The 13,328-nt window shown below is 34.4% G+C and overlaps 1 protein-coding gene across 1 annotated transcript; it reads right to left on the bottom strand.

Moving 5' to 3' along the window:
* Positions 1-1,871: 1,871 nt before the first annotated feature.
* Positions 1,872-4,154, bottom strand: LOC130984990 (trihelix transcription factor GTL2). The gene is made up of 3 exons (XM_057907708.1): positions 3,710-4,154; positions 2,851-3,101; positions 1,872-2,815 (listed from the first exon to the last, which is right to left on the bottom strand). The coding sequence occupies exons 1-3, from the start codon at positions 3,991-3,993 to the stop codon at positions 2,085-2,087; spliced, it is 1,266 nt and encodes a 421-aa protein (XP_057763691.1). The 5' UTR covers positions 3,994-4,154; the 3' UTR covers positions 1,872-2,084.
* Between the last annotated feature and the right edge of the window lie 9,174 nt (positions 4,155-13,328).

Raw genomic sequence — 13,328 nt, 5'->3', positions numbered from 1 at the left:
AATGACGTATAATAAAATCGAATTCTGTTACACGCACGCACTCTCAGAGGGGAGCCCCCCCACCTATATATTCTCAGCTGTCACTCAAATTCACATTAATTCATCCCTCAATCATCAACAAACTTCCTACTCCAACTTTATTTTTTTTTAATGGATGAATTTACTAATTTAATTTACTCATATTCTGATTTTATTATAAATTTAATTTTGATTTGTGAAATTATGCTTAGTAAATCTATAATATATTATATATATATTATATAAAGGGGCGCGTAAGTGAGACCTCTATTTCGGTACATGTACAATGATATTATTAGAATTTATTAATGTAAAAAATTGGATAATTTATTAGCTATAAGGTCTATATATTACAATGTAAAGGTTAGTACTGATATATTAGTCACTACACTTAATTACTTATAAAATAAAAAATAAACTTATATTATATTTCCTTCTGTTGCTTATTCCTTGCATGAACATACTCATCATAAGGAATGCCATCCATTTCCAATTCATAATATCATGATAGTATTAAGAGTTTAAGAATTTTAGTTTTATATAAGAAAAATACACATTATATAATCTTAAACCCTTTGAATTATTACATAGCATTCATCTATACATATAATGTATAGATAAAGTTACATAAATTGACGATAAAAAATCTTAAATGTCTTTAGACATCTAAAGTCATTATTTAATTTAATGTAATGTTGAAGGTATATGTGTTCAGTATTTTTTTTATTATTATTTTTGTGGCGATCTTGCTCTATTTTCTCTAATAATAAATGGCTTGACGTTTTAATATTTCGTGTAAGCAATTCGACTCCTAGAGTCTAGACTTTCTGAAATTTTTGCTAGTAATGAATTAAGAGTTAATGGCCATCATAGTTCATACCATTTAGTAAAAAGAAATTCTATCTATGTAGATAAAAAAAAATGATGTTAATGTCATTTTTAATTTTAATACCCTTATACATAATTTTTGTTGTATAATTCATGTAAAAGTGTTATTTGCTGCAATATTACACGAGTTATAGGAAATTTTTCGTGTGATAATTCATCCACATAGCTATAATTTCCTATTATTATATGTCATTGACTAGCTATTATAGGGTGCAGTTCGTTTCATGAATTAATCTTGAACCAAACTTTGGATTCATGACCTTTATATTAAACGTGATAGAAACTACTAACCTGCTAATAATACATAAATATATAGAGGGCTAGGAACAAATTAAGCCGCTCGTAAACTATTCGAAACTCAGTTAGAAAAAAACTCGTTCAGGCTTATTTAGTGTAGCTCGATAAATAAATATATCAAGCTTGAACTTGAGTGATAGTATTCAGTTTAATTTGTTAGCTCATGAACAGACTCATTAAGTGATTTAGCTTGAAAATATAAATTATTAACGGGTACAACTTATATTAATTTATATACTAATTATAGTAACGATTGTATTAAGTCTATAATCAACTCCATTTGTTATAAAAGAAAACAATTAAAATATTTTCTTGGGCACATTAGTTACTTAGGAATAAGTAATTAGTCTAATTTTTCATAAAAAGAAACAAAACCCTTAAAATGAGACAATTTAAAAAGAAAAATAAGACACTTGAAGTGAAACACAAAGAACAATATTTTCAATACAAATTAAATTTAGAAAATTTGTTTAAGCTCGTGTAAACTCGTAACCCTCAAGTATTCGGTAACCAAAATTTGCGATTCAACTCGATAGTACACAGATCAGATTCCAACATAACGTTTTTTCGTTCGACTCGACTCGATTCGATTACACCCCTATTATCGCGGACACACATATAATTCACACCAACGAAACAATCAATCAAAACTACCCAAAAAAGAAAAGAACTCAAACGCTTATTAAATCACTACAATACATATCAAGTACAAAATTTATTAATTTCTAGTTTGTTCCAACATCAAACACATGATTCATATTCATTCATACATACATACATACATACATATATATATATATATGAGTCTATGACCCCTCTCTCTCTCTCTTGTTTGCAATGTTGATCATCATGATGATGAACACAAGAGCAGAAATCAGTGGTTAATTCATCTCTGCATCGCTGCGGTTTGGGGCCACAATTGTACCGTCGCTGTACAAACAGCTGAGCTGATGGAAGTAAGGGCAAGTCCTCGAATTCACAGACCTCTTCTTGCTGCTATCTCTCGTCTTCCTAAAATACTTGTTTATATTCTCCCATTTCTCCTTACACCTCTTCGCACTCCTCTTGTATCCCATCTCCATCATCCCCTTCGATATCCTCTCCCACAGCGGCCCCTTCCCCCCCTCCTCCTCCCCCCCTCCCCCGCCCCCCGCCTTGCACCGCAGCTTTATCAGCGCCTGCACCTCGTCCCTCGGCCACCTCCTCCCCGCCCCCCCCGCCCCCGAGCTCGGGCTCGGGGGCGCCGCCGGGTGGAACGACGCCGACGAGTTCGACACGTTCGAATTCGAGGCGTCGACCAGCTCGGGGCTTCTTGAAGCACTGCTGCTCCCGCTGAAGTGCTTCAAGAAGTCGATGATGGTGGCCTGCCTCTCGGCCGCCGTCTTCTGCTCCTTGCTCCTCGCCTCGAGCTCGCGCCGCGCCCGCTCCGCCTCCCGGCCCCGCCACGCCTCCTCCCTCGCGATCTTCTCCTCCTCGCGCCGCACGACGTCGTCCATGAGCCTGCGGTGGAGCTCCTCCTGCTTCGCCATCATCTTGCTCACCACGGCCTCGCAGAAACCCTTGAACGTCGCCTCCAGCTTGTCTCTTCTCTTCCTCTTTGATCTGCTTTTGTTGTTGTTGTTGTTGTTATTATTATTATATTATTCCCTCCTTTCTCTTCTGCCTCTTCCGCTGCGGCTTCCGCTTCTGGGTTTCTCAAAATTACGACATCCTCGTCGTTCTTGCTCGTCTCGGCCTCGTCTTCCTGGCCCTGACGAGCGGGGACCTGAGGATAGAACTCGTCGAGCTCGCTCAAGATTCGGTAGCTCTTGCTGGCGGCGAAGTGCCGGCAGCTCTCCTCCTCGAACTTCTCCTTGCACTCCTCTCCGCTCCTCTTGAACCCCAGCTCCCCGAGCTTCCTGCTCGTGAACAGATCAATGTAACATATGAACAACACAGTCGTTCAAAAACAACTTGAGCTTCCTGCTCGTGAACAAATCAATGTAACATATGAACAACACAGTCGTTCAAAAACAACTTGAACACCAGCTCGTCGAGCTTTCTGCTCATAAACAAATCAATGTAACGTATGAACAACTCAATCATTCAAAAACAAGAAGAAAATATCCAAACCCCACCTCGCCGAGCTTTCTGCTCATAAACAAATCAATGTAACGCATGAACAACAACAACGCAGCCATTTTAAAACATTCAAAAACAAGAAGAAAAGATTCAATACAGTGAAAAAAGTGGCTATGCAAAAGAAAGAATCTGACTTTTATTATTATAAGTACCAAAAAGCATTAATTCCCTGTCATCATTAACAAAAAAAAACCAAATAATGGGCACTGAAACTCAAATATGCTCTTGCCTTCATTTATTGTACTAGATGAAAAGAAAACCTAATCACCTTTGAAAGACAAGAGATGTAAACGAGGGTCGAGCCTCGTTAAAACCTCTTCGTAGAAAACCCAGTGAAAATATTTTAAAAATGGGAGGGGGGAGGGGGAACGAGAGAGAGCGAGACCTTGAGACGTGCTCCCAGGTGAAGTCCGGGAACCAAATCTCCATGGTGGATCTGAGTTTGAGCAGCGCGAGGAGCTCGTCGTGGGACCATGGATCGGCGGTGGAGGGGTCGCTCTCGAGGGCGAGATTGGTGGAGATTAAGGGGTACTTCTTGGCGGAGGAAGGGTGGTGCAGCGGCGGCGCGTAGGGGTCGAAGGAGGGGAGAGTGGGGAAGGGAAGAGAGATGGGTAGTGAAGCTCTCGACGAAGCTATGAATTGGTGGAACTGCTCGCTCCCATCGAACATTCTCACCCCTCGATCGCCTTCTTAACTGAGGAAGGGAGGAAGGGATTAAACAAAACCTACACACTCTCTCTCTCTCTAAACTCTTATCTCTCTCTCTCTCTTATTCATCACCCAACTTTGTCTTGTATTGCAGGAGAGTAGTAAATAGCTAGGTGGGCATGCATATGCATTCCGTCATACTCCTCCCTCCCTCCAATCGAACTCCAATTGAACTGTCCTATTTCTTTTCGACACGAATAATTAAGGTGTACGTGATTTATGTATAAATTGAATTGTTTATAATAAATAAGAGAGAGAATGTCGAGAGTAATTTGATACTATATATCACAAATGTTCCAGTAATGACATAATTTTTTTCATATATTGTGATATTTGAGGGAGTAACTAGTTATTATTGTAACATATGAGAGTGTAATTATTTTTTATGACAGTATATTTATAATTAGTTCTTGAAAAAAAAGTTAATAATTGTAGTATAATAAAATTTTATATTATATGTGTAATAAAAATATTTTGTGATAATTTTAGATGTAGCAAATATAGTTACACAGATATATGTCATAAAATTTATTTTATTTTTAAATATAACAAAATTTACCTATTTTTTATGTGTAACAAAAATATATAGATATATGTGTGGGGGGTTAAGATCAATGAAGAATTCTATATATTATTCGTTCTGAATAAGTCAATAACTTACCGACCGTCTGAATATACATATATTCATAAAACACGTCACCTTCAGGATTTGAACCCCAGGCGGAATGTCTGTTCAGTAAAATTCAGTAAAATTATTGTACGTATATATTCAGTAAATTTCATGTTAAGACATTAAATTTTGTGATACATTTATTGGTCTTACTAAATATCACTATTAGGTAATTTTATCATAAGGAGAATGCTTGTAATTATATGTTGAGTATTTCAAAATAACATTTTAAAATTAAGGTATGGTGTTTGAAAATATGATTTCATTGAAATAAAATGAAACAAAAAAAGAGAGACATCTTGTGGCAATGAATGGACAGGCAAAGGGGGTTGATGCGATTGGGGGGATGGATCACACGCGTCGTAGACACACGTGGGGGGCTGCAGTACTTTCACTGGGGAAATGAATTTAATTAAAAAAAATGAAATTGAAATTTATGTAAGTTAGGGATTTTTTCGAATCCAAAGCAAAGAGAAGCAAGAGAGAAATTGGTGATGGCGATGATTGTGTAAATTTAAAGGCAATTTTGCAGCAGCGGCACGTGAATGCATGCAGACAATGGGACCATGTTATTACTACTATGGCGTTTTTCACCCAAGTACACACACACGCACTAAATAGCTAGATGCTGCTGTCTCTAACGCCATCATCAATTATCATTTATCAACAATTTTGGGATATTTCTTGCTCCGTTCACAAAAAGTTGTTACGTTATAGACATCACGAATTTTAATAAAATATAACAACGGATCAAAAAATTGTTACGTTATAGACATCACGAATTTTAATAAAATATAAATAAAGTTGTTAGTAAGATGAGAATATTTTTATGAACGAAACGAAAAAGAAATTATGACGAAAAGAGTAGTATAATTTTACATTTTGGACATGACTATTGGAGTAGTATAACTAACGTTTTGTATGATTACGTACAACACGAATTTTAATAAAAATATCAATGAAGTTGTTAGTAGAATAAAAGTCTCACTTGAAACGTAAATGAAGTTATGCGAATCATACCAAAGTGACAATGTTTTTAGGAACGGATCAAAAAAGAAATTGTGGCAAAAGAAATATTGTCCCTGTTCGCCAAAAGTGGACCACTTTAGCTGGGCACGAGATTTAATAAAATTGGTGATAATTTTGATATAGTAGAAAAAGGATCTCACCACTTTATGAGATGTGTGGTTGAGTGATTTTTTTGTAAATAGAGTGTTTGTAAGGATAAAAGATTAAAAGGAAAGTGGCATACTCTTTGCGTACGCCTGATATAGTACAAGTGGTTCACTTTTGGCGGACGGAGGGAGCATAATTTACATTTTGTATGATTATGTATAGTTGGTGGGCCCAAAATCTCTTATATATGCGAATATTGTCTTCGATCTGGATCTTCTATCTTGTGTTATACTGTATCTAACTCTTAATTTTGCTATTTTATAATTATTTATTATAAAAATAAAAAGTATTATAATAAATTTTAATTAATATTTATCACTAAAAATCAAATTAAAAAATTATGTACCCTAATCTTAGATTAATTAACTCTAATAATCAATAATTAATTTAAAGAAATTTATAATAAAGCCGATTTTATTGGGTGTTTGCATGTATCGAAGGCAAAGCCATGGGTTTTCTTGAAGTTTTATCTTAAACTCTCTCCGTCTCATTAGTAATACCACTAATATTGTCTCATATCTTTTTTAATAAAAAAATAATTATTTAAAATATTATTAACAGTGGGCTCAACTTACTAAGTTACTAACCCACTTAAAATAATCATTAAATATTTTTCATCAACTCACTTGATACACTAACTATATTCTTTTTAATCTTCGTTTCAAAAGTAATGGAATATTATTAATAGAACAAAGAGAGTATAAGGGAGTGGCGGGTGTCATTGATGATTCTGAATTTAGGCCCATTATCAATAATATTCATCATTTTTTTGCGGAGCTTGCCAATGTTCAAGTTCCATATATATATTAGGCGAGAAATTTATGTGATTTTTCTAACGTGTATGTTTGAAATGAACCTCCTTTTCATGACGAGAAAGTTTTCTTTAAGTTCAATAAAATCTTTATATCTCTATAATAACTAGAGATAGATCAATTAATTATCCCACGATATATTACTATATTACTCTACGGACAAACAATAAAATGTAGGGCAAAACATATGTAAACAAAAGAATACATTAATGTAAGATAAATTAATTTTTTTATTGTGTCTTCATACATTGGGTAAGATTTTTGTATTTTTCTTGTATTCCCCATAAAAGCAAATTATGCATCATCACCTCTCGCTATTATATGGCCAACAAGTTGACTACTGCAAAGATTCCCCAACATGGCTTCTTGATGTTAGGGTTTGAACGCACAACAAGATGCTAAAATACAACCAAATTTTTTGTTCTATAATGCGAATAACTATTAACATTCTAAATAAATTAAATATGTTAATGACTCGCTCGAGTCCATCGTCGCACGATCTTTAAATTTATTTATTCATTCATAAAAATGAAAACCCTTATTTAAAATGAGAAGGGAGAATCATATCTACGGTGAATGTATTATCTTGATTGGTGAATGTAATACTTGAGTTTAAATTATAAAGGAATTGAAAATTTTATCTTTTTCGAATGCATTAATTTTATAGAAAAATGTAATATTCTTACGTTCCCACGAAAAAATATAGTGCTCATAATAACCAACTCTTATATAAAAAAAGATTTAAATAAGAACTCTTTTTTAATATAGATTAATAGTATTAAATTAAAGGATGCGCCACTCGAACTCAAGACATTTAAACCTTTGGGGTTTTTTTTGTTTATCTTCTTCTTTTTCTTATTTTAGAAAATTAATATTAAATTTGAACAAAATATAATTGTATAATTCACAAGATTAATGTGTCTATATTTACGTAATTACATTTACAAAAGAATTTCATAATATAATCAAATAAATATTACACAACATGCAATATCATGACTTTCCATAATAGTATAGCAAAATTAATGGAGAGGCCACACTACCACTCTGTATCTTTTTTAAAAGGGATAATTGCGTGAAAATACACAAACTTTGCCAAAAATCCATATTTGACGCGAAGTTAGGATTTTACATTTTAATACACCAACTTTCGTTGTTGTCCAAATTTGACACAACTTAATTCTTAAAAATTCAAAAAACAACCCTTTTTTGTAAATAATTATACAAAGACCCACTTATGTTATAATTTGGGACAGTTAAACCAAAACAAGATATTTCCTTATGATGTTTTCTTTTAATCTTTGATCCGCGCCTAAAATGGTTTAAAAGAAAATATCATAAAGGAATATCTTTTTTGGTTTAAATGTCCCAAATTATAACATAAATGGGTTTTTGTATAATTATTTACAAAAAGGGGTTGTTTTTTAAATTTTTAAGAATTAAGTCGTGTCAAATTTGGACAACAACGAAAGTTGGTGTATTAAAATGTAAAATCATAACTTCGCGTCAAATATGGATTTTTGGCAAAGTTTGTGTATTTAGGTGCAATTTTCCCTTTTTAAAAACAAAATCTTTATATCATTGTGAATTTGTGAATAAGCCCATTGCAACGGGCCACAAATTTGGGAAAAATAAATTCCAACTCGTCGGGCCTGTTAAACAGGCCCAATAGTTAAAACTAATAATGGGCTACATTTTATTAAAAGATCCCCCCTATGGAAAAGATCGAAATATTTTTTAAAATAAAATTAAAAAACAAACCCCACAAGCTTGAACCTAAATATAGGCTAATTGCTTATAATCATCGAATTCTGATTTTGCGTACAAACTCTAAAATATAGCGTGGTCACTAATGAACTTGATTTCACTACCAATTGAAATTTCAACTAAATTTACTGTTGACATGGTTAATCCAATATTATGATGTTAGAGCATCTGCAACGCTCCTACTCGAGCGCTTACTCGAGTAGAGCGTTGCGCTCGAGTAGGGCGTTGCGGGGGGCCTTACTCGAGGCCTACTCGAGGCTTCGGGTATACACGAGCAATCTAATGTTTTTTTTTTTTCTCTTCTCCTCTTGAAAAATCTCTTTCTCCTCTTTAAAAACTAAAAATAATCAAGTATACTATCAAGTAACCCCAATGCAGCACTACTTACTTAATGTGGTCCCTTACTATCAAGTAGGCTATCAAGTAAGTCCATTGCGGATGCTCTTACATAATTTCAAATAGTAGTTATGATGCGCCATCACATATATCGTTTTAATTTCGCATCGATTATCCGACATCAATTATTCGGCTAGTTGAGTATTAATAAAATATCAAATTCAAAATCCGAAAATTCAAATCATATATAGAACATATATGAATTTTGAAATGTGATTCATAAACATTAGTAGGGGACCAATTGTGCCTTCTTTCCTTCACTCCATGACTCATTTATGTGTAGATGGGAAATATATGATTCTTTCTCTTGTGATGTTATGGGTTGAAAAGTTAGTCTATTTATTTTATGATGAAAATAAATTGACAATTGAAATTTGTAAGTAGGTGTGTTTGACTAAGTTAAATGTTAGTAGTTAATTTGTTGTAAGTAGTTAGGTGTCTTTTCGTATCGAAGGGATTCTTGACAATGCCCAATGTTATTTTGGGTCTAGTGATTATTTATTTTTTGAGGAAATGGAATACTATTACTTAGAAACTCGATAGAAATAAATAAATTAATCCGAATTTGTTTAAGGAGGCTCATGAATCTAATTAAATAAATTATTGAATGTATTTGGTAAATTAAATTCAAATTCGACACCATTTAAATAAGTCGAGCTACGTCGATTTAGTTACCTCTTTGGATGCGTTACGTGCTAACTTTTGAGAAATTAAAATTGCAATTATCATAAATACATTTATTTCCCAAACATCATCCATATATATCAATCAATGCATATTATGGCACATCTAAGAGCTTCCCATACCCTTTATTTATTAGCCACCAAATGTAACATGGTTCATTAATTTCAAAATTAAAGGGATTAATTTATTGAGTAGACGCATTTTCTATTTTTAGTATGAGATTCCCATGCTACGACCTAGACACCTAGTAAATAATATAATTATACTTATTTACAGTAATTATAATTTTATTATTTAACATATGTTAATCACTTAAATAAAAGCGTATGAGTATATCATTAATTAGTCGGTAGATACGAGAAAATAATATAAGTAACTAATTACTCTCTCTGTGCCACAAATCTTAACACGTATTTTTTTTTGGGCCGTCCCACGAATCTTGACACGTTTCTAAATATAGTACTCCCTCCGTCCCGTTAATCAAGTCCCCTTTCTTTTGGGCACGGGTATTTAGGAGACTAAAATTAAGAGTTAATCAAGTCCCCTTAAAAAAGTTACTGTGCACCACCGCCTTCTTCCACCGCCTGTGCACCACCGCACCACCACAATTTCTGAACCGCACCACCGCACCACCGTAGCCGCCAGAACAGTGAACGGAAATCTTTCAAGAAATCACCACCGCACCGCCACAATTTCAATTTCTGAGCCGGACCACCAAAAACCACCACAGAGAAATCAAGAAATGGAAATCTTTCAATTTATGAAATTAAAACAACAAAAATAATTGAAAGGGTGGAGGCGAGCCCTAATCGTTTTGGGCGAAACAACAAAAATTGGTGGAGTTGGGTGGTGGTGGGCGACGGCCGGAGGCGGAGGGCAGAGGCGGAGAGCAAATATCCTCTCTGCAGCAGCCGACGGCAAGAGGTGGTGGGCGAGAGCCGGAGGCGGAGGGCAGATGTGGCGTTGGAGCCCGCGGAGGCGCGAGGCGGCGGAGGCGTTGGAAGCGGAGCAGGAGGATGGTGGAGGCGGCGCAGGAAGATGGTGGCGAAGGCACGAGGCGCCGGAGGTGCCAGGCGGTGGAAGAAGGTGGAGGGCAGCGGCTGTTGCGGCAGAGCAGAGGAGAGGCGGAGGGCAGCGGCTGTTGGAGCCCGCGGAGGCGCGAGGCGGCGGAGGCGTTGGAGGCGGGGCAGGAGGAAGGTGGAGGCGTTGGAGGCGGAGCAAGAGGAAGGTGGAGGCGTCGCAGGAGGATGGTGGCGGTGGAAGGTGTTGGAAGCGGTGGAAGAAGAAGAAGAGGAGAGGGAGGAGAGAGTGCGATTCATTTCAGAGAGGAGAGGAGAGAGAGAGTGCAGAGCGGGTGGGTGGGTAGGTTTTAGGGTTAATTTTTGTGTTTTATAGTATAGGTAATTAAGTTACTAATTCATCCCTAATTTTAGCCAAAAAAGGAAAGGGGACTTGTTACATGGGACGGCTCAAAAAGGAATACGGGACTTGAATATTGGGACGGAGGGAGTAACAATTATTACATTATCTCTCTTACTTTATCACCTTTTATTTCCTATTTTATCACTTTATTACATTCTCTTTCCTACTTTATCACCTTCCATCTCATACTTCATCACTTTTATACTTTATTACATACACACTTAAAACATTAATCTACAACTCCTTAATTCTCGTGCCGAAATCAAATGTGTCAAGATTCGCGGGACGAAGGGAGTACATAATATAAAAATATAATAATTCTTAGTGGAAAAATACTTGAATAGTGTAATAATGATATTACTTCTTTATATGTGTATAAAAAGTGATTTTAGTAGGGAATTTTACTAATTTTATTTGTCTCTATAGACGATCTTGCTGTTAGATAGATATAGTAATTAATAAATTAATCAACCGTGAGAAGTTGACCAAAGTATCATATCGGTACATCACCAAAAGCTAATTCAACGTTTTACAATTTAAAAAAAAAAAAAAGTAAACAAAAATATATACATAATGACAAAAGTTTTTCTTTCATATTAAGCAAAAAAGCAAAAAGAGTTGAACAAAATTAGAAAATATCTACAAATTAAAGTGAGTTTTTTCAACCAACAAATTGAGACTTTTGAGGGAGTAAAAAGGGTTTTCTGAACCAATCATTTAATTGTTTAACTATAATTCATTAATAGGGAAAATGCATATAAATACATGAACTAATAATTGTGCACATGATTTTTTAAAAAAAAATTCTCTAAAATCGCCAACTAATAATTTTATTCATTTTTTCCACAATTTTAAAGTTCGTCCAAATTGAATCTGACTTGGCGCTTATATGACAGTCGGTCATGTGCCAACCTCTTTAAGATATTTGGGACAATTCTTTAGATGGCTTCTACAAATTATTTTATTTTTAGTTCTTCATTTTTTCTAGATTTGTGCGATGCTGCAATCTATATCAATTTACTTTTATTGGCTTAAATGCAATCATTGTCAAGTTTCTTTGAACGGGTACTCTTGAATGTGAATAAGGTGAAGTTGAATATGTAGATTCGTGAGTGTGTAAGGCTACTTAAGGCATCAAACGACGTCGTTTAGCTGACTCATTTAATTCGACGTGTTATTTAATTACTATATAAGCACCAAGTCAGATTCAATTTGAACGAAATTTAAAATTGTTAAAAAATTGAACAAAATCAAAACGTTGTAATTTTACAAGCAAAAAAAAGAAGAGAAGTTATGTACAAGATGAAAAGGAGAACAAAATTCATGTATTTATACATATTTTTCCTTTATTTTATCATATGTAACTTATATATTACTCCCTCCGTCCCATGAAACAAGATCAAGTTTCCTTTTTGGTCTGTCCCACAAAGCAAGTTCGGTTTCTAAAAGTAGCAAAAAATTTACTCTTTATTCACATTTTCACTTTTTCACCTATCACACTTAACACACAAATTACCAATTTCTTAATTCTCGTGTCGATAAGAACTTGGTCTTGCTTCATGGGACGAAGACGAGAGTATTATATAAAAACATAAATATCTTTTATTGTTATTGAAAATGGCAGCTGAGGGTTTACATGAATTAAAATAAAAAGGTTGAGACATTTTTCATGCGCCAAACTTTTGAGTTGGTGGACCTATCAATTATTACTAAGATCATGATAGTTGACCTCAATGGCCTCAAAGTGGCATTAATGAAAATTTGAGGGGCTTCGGTGCAAATAAGAGAAAATGATGGATAAATTTCCTCGTGATTGGGCCGTGCATTATGGGTGTAGGGCCCACGTTGTTTCCACCCATTATGCTTCCCAAAAGCAGTAAACAGAAAACGGTAAACTCCAACTTTTGGGGTTCATAATGATGGAATTTACTTAATTATTTTTCAATGTTTTAAATTTTATGAAATTAATCTCAAATTAAAGTTAGGGCAACATTTTATTTTATGCGAATGTCATAATCTTATTATGTGAACGTCGAAATATTCATATAAAAATATTGTGCAGTAAAATTCGGTGTACATTTAGAATAAAATATTTTGAAATTTTAATTCGAGCTGAATTTTAAGAAGTTTAAAATTTATGTTTTATTTAATAAATTAAAAGAATAATTAGTTCAAATCATAATGTTGGTATACTTCGTATATTTATAAACAATCAACTCTTTTATAATCGGAACACTATGAAAAATTATATCAATATTTAAAGTCGAGTGTGTTTATGTATAGTAGACACTGATATATAAAAAAAAAACACAATTGAGACCGCCATCAATAAAATAAAACACATCCTGAAAATAAAATAATATCGATGT

Source organism: Salvia miltiorrhiza, chromosome 5, assembly GCF_028751815.1.
Source record: "Salvia miltiorrhiza cultivar Shanhuang (shh) chromosome 5, IMPLAD_Smil_shh, whole genome shotgun sequence".
In the NCBI taxonomy this organism is placed as follows: Eukaryota; Viridiplantae; Streptophyta; class Magnoliopsida; order Lamiales; family Lamiaceae; genus Salvia; species Salvia miltiorrhiza.
Note: the sequence above shows the minus strand (reverse complement) of the source record. Positions and strands in the feature narration are given on the sequence as shown.